The sequence below is a fragment of the Aphanomyces invadans genome, assembly GCF_000520115.1.
Source record: "Aphanomyces invadans strain NJM9701 unplaced genomic scaffold supercont1.21, whole genome shotgun sequence".
NCBI classification, from domain to species: domain Eukaryota; phylum Oomycota; class Saprolegniomycetes; order Saprolegniales; family Verrucalvaceae; genus Aphanomyces; species Aphanomyces invadans.
The window spans coordinates 1,064,242-1,067,875 of NW_008580166.1; the positions used below are offsets into that span (position 1 = coordinate 1,064,242).

At 46.2% G+C, this 3,634-nt stretch overlaps 1 protein-coding gene across 1 annotated transcript; it reads left to right on the forward strand.

Annotated features, from left to right (window-relative positions):
- Positions 1 to 1,978: 1,978 nt before the first annotated feature.
- Positions 1,979 to 2,533, forward strand: H310_09530 (hypothetical protein; the record flags this gene model as incomplete). Its single annotated transcript, XM_008875626.1, has 1 exon — positions 1,979 to 2,533. One exon carries the CDS (start codon positions 1,979 to 1,981, stop codon positions 2,531 to 2,533), a length of 555 nt encoding a protein of 184 aa, XP_008873848.1.
- Positions 2,534 to 3,634: the final 1,101 nt, after the last annotated feature.

The following is a 3,634-nucleotide window of genomic DNA, read 5'->3' on the forward strand; positions in this document are numbered from 1 at the left end:
TTTATTCATCGCAACAGAGCTGAAGCAATTTTATCACAGGTTATGGGATGATAGGGATGCAAATGAAATGTGAGGTGGAGTTTAAATTATTGCGCGCGGGCGGGAAAATAATATCATCAGCCAATGAAGTCTCTGTATTCTGGATATCGATTATTATTGGACAAAAACAAAGTTGAAGCCGAAGAATATTCGAGTGGCGAACCATTCTGACGACCATTGTATGTCTCTTGAAATACTTCTCTGAACCCCAACGTCCTTCTAGAAATGCGGCATCTACAGTGAGCGGCGGAAAAATTACCCCCGAACTAGAGAAATATCTTGAAATGTGTATAGGAGGTAATATTACACTCGACGAGAATTGAAGTGCAATATCCACGATGTTTAGTAGAAAATCCGTGGCAGCGCATTTTCAAATGAGCGATTAATGGTTTCATATGACATGTCCTCCCAGGCTTCAAAAGTTCGCTTAACCATAGCCATGCGTTTTTCAGCTGCAGGCACAAACGGCTTTTCGTGAAGCCACTTGTAACGAAGCTTGCTCTTCAATGGCCCCATGACACCAACATCCAAAGGTTGAATAACACTTGTCGAATACTTGGGCAATATTTCCAAATCGCTAAGCAATACAGACGACATTATATCATGCGACGCCACAGACACATGACAGTCAAGATTGTCAGCCAAAGTCACAGAAGGCCCATCAATTTCGAACTTGAGCAGCTGACATACAGTTCCCAGACTCTTGTATCCATCCACGCTTTCTCTTGCACGACGTAAACATGACCAGGTAGAAATGTCGGCACTTCCAAGGTATCGATCGCCCCACCTGGCTTGCCCTTGAGGATGAACAGAATTGGTAGCTTTTTACCAATGGAGCGCACGGAGAGGACGGCTGTAATCCAGTCGGAATGCTTTTGGCTCTTGTCAAACTTGGACGATCCTCCAACGTTTGCAAGAGTCTTTGTCGGGGACATGTCGTAGCAAACAGATGTTTCGTCCACGTTGATAATGTTACGTGGCACAGTGCCACGAAAGTTGTCCCAAAATGCAGCAGCAAATTTTGCCTTGGTCTCGGCAAGAATCGCTTGAGGACTTTTGTGAAGCACGGTACTTGCTGCGAAAACTGGTAGCGGGCTGAGAATCGTTGGCACAGTCGAAGCAGGCTGTGGTAAGCTCGACTTTCGGATTTCTTCGTAGTCAAGCATTCTTCAAGGCAATCCATGTGGTGTTTCATCATGAACGTGATCAGGTGACCATGTGTCAGGTAGTGCTCCTCTTCGAGGACAGTATCCAAATACTCCAGAAGTTTAGATGAAAATGGTAGGATATCATAGCGACCTTGGCCGCCCAGCGTGTATTTTTTTGCGTTGCATGGTTTGTTCATAATGGTGTCCTTTCGGCTCAACCAGCTGCGCTAAGTTGTCCAGTCGATGTATTGCCTTGGCGTATCCTCTTGATGACATCGTGCTTACATCAAATCCCTCGATGTACCTCTTGCGCTGGGCATTGGTGTATCTGGTGTACGCCATGGCTCGACGTTGGTTTGAAAGACGCGGTTTAGCGGGTCTTTTGAAAATAACCAGTAATTTTCGAGGACCCAGTCAAAACAATTCATACGCCCTAAATTGAAGATAAATTGCCTTTGCGGCAACTCTACGGCGTGAGATCTAATTCCTATTGTTTGTAATGTTATTGTAGTGTTAAATTTTCCAAAGTAGGACGGTTTGCATGACATAAACATTCTTTTGTATTATTATTGCGACATGTACAGTACATGGCATCCTACATCTAACCCACAAATTCTCACGAGGAGATTGGGTGACCGACATGAAAACTATTTATGAGTGGAAGACAACTTTTAGAAATAACGGATTGGTCGATGAATGTGTCGTTTGCCAACATAACTTGTACATTGAGCAATAACAGAATAGGATTGGTCTAAATGCATCTCATGTCAGTTTCGACACCACTGCCCAACATGCCGCCGAAGAATACAGCGGCGGTGCCGTCGAAGAAAACCATTGAAGAGTCATTCCATGGCGCATCTACTCGACGCGCCTACACAACGTACCAAAAGCAGTTCGAAGCTTACCTAAGCATGCACAAGGGCGGCATGAGTGCCGGCGCGGCAGGTATCGAGAAGTTTCCCGATTTCTTTCACTTCTTGTACTCCCAAGGGAAAATAGCTCGAACCATAGACCTGGCGAAGTCAGCGCTTGTGGCTTTCTTCACTGCACTTGGCGTGAATCCCAGCCCAGCGCAGGACTCAACCACGCGTCGGTATATCGTTGGCCTACAGAAGTACAACAAACAGAACAACGTCGATGAGGAAAAGAAGGCCCACACTTTATCATTGTACGAATTATCAACGCTCATGAACGGACTTGCCGGCCTGCACCCATTTGTTGGCGCAATGTACCGTCTTCTGCTGGCCGTTGGCTACCTTGGCTGCTTCCGAATGGGCGAAGTCCTTGCCCTGCGCTGGAATGACGTTCAGCTTGTCACGGACAAAAAGGCCGATACCTTGCCGTAAGGCTGCGCTGGCACAAAAAGGCAACCGTAGAAGAGATTCCCAAGTGTACCATCTGGTCGATGTGGCATCCTTCAATTGCCTGCGTGTGTGTGTGTTCTTCGAAGAGTACATACATCACTAAGCTTCGGAGCTCGTGTGTGAACATGGAGACGAATACATTTGTGTTTCTGAGCTACGTGTTGCAGAGACCCGGGGTTCCGAAGGTAGACTGGAGCCGGAGTCTTGACCAAGTGGTCGTGCGGAAGACCTTGGGTGACATCGTTGAAAGGACCCCTGACCTACCAATCGGAATATCACTGCACAGCTTGCGCCGGGGTAGTTCGTTATACCGTGTGTTCGTGTCGAAGGAGCGTCGATTCAATTTCCGAGAGCTCATGGCGTGGTGTCGTTGGGCTTATACCAAGACCCGTTGTGAGTATCTCATCACACAGTGCATCAGCAATGACATTGACCCAAGAAGCCTGCTGCGTTCCGGCAGCGGCGAAACGCAAATGGCTTGGCAGGGGGATAGTACTGTGCAAGGTGGCCTTCCGTTTACCGTTGATGACCTAGGTCAAGTGTTAGCCAAGAACTTGCAGCAGCACACGGTCGTACAACAAGCATCTGCAAGAGCGAAGAAGGAAGCAGCGCTCGATGGACGAGTTCATTGCCCAGAAGGCAAATCCAACGGCACGGTCAGCGCAGGAGGCCTGGCAGCAGTGGGCTTGTTGCCAGTGATTGTCAAAAATACATTGTGAAAACAATAATTTAAATATATTGCAATAAGTATTTTATTTTATTGTGATTGGGCAATAAAGTTATTTAATGTCCAATCAAGACTTATTGCAATAATTATTGGCTTCCCGAGAATTATTGCAATTATTTTACTGCACCCCAAGAAATATTGGTTTCCTGAGATATATTGCAGTCATATAATTGGTCCCCAAGAAATATTGCAACATTTTGCAATTCCAAATACAATAATACGTGATTGGATAATATATAACCACGATACATGTTATGGCCACGGTATTGGTCAAAATTTTGGCTGGCTGCCCTGGGCTCGAGCAATCTCTTCCCAAATCAGTTCGCAATATCCACGCAACACCAAGTTCTCATGTC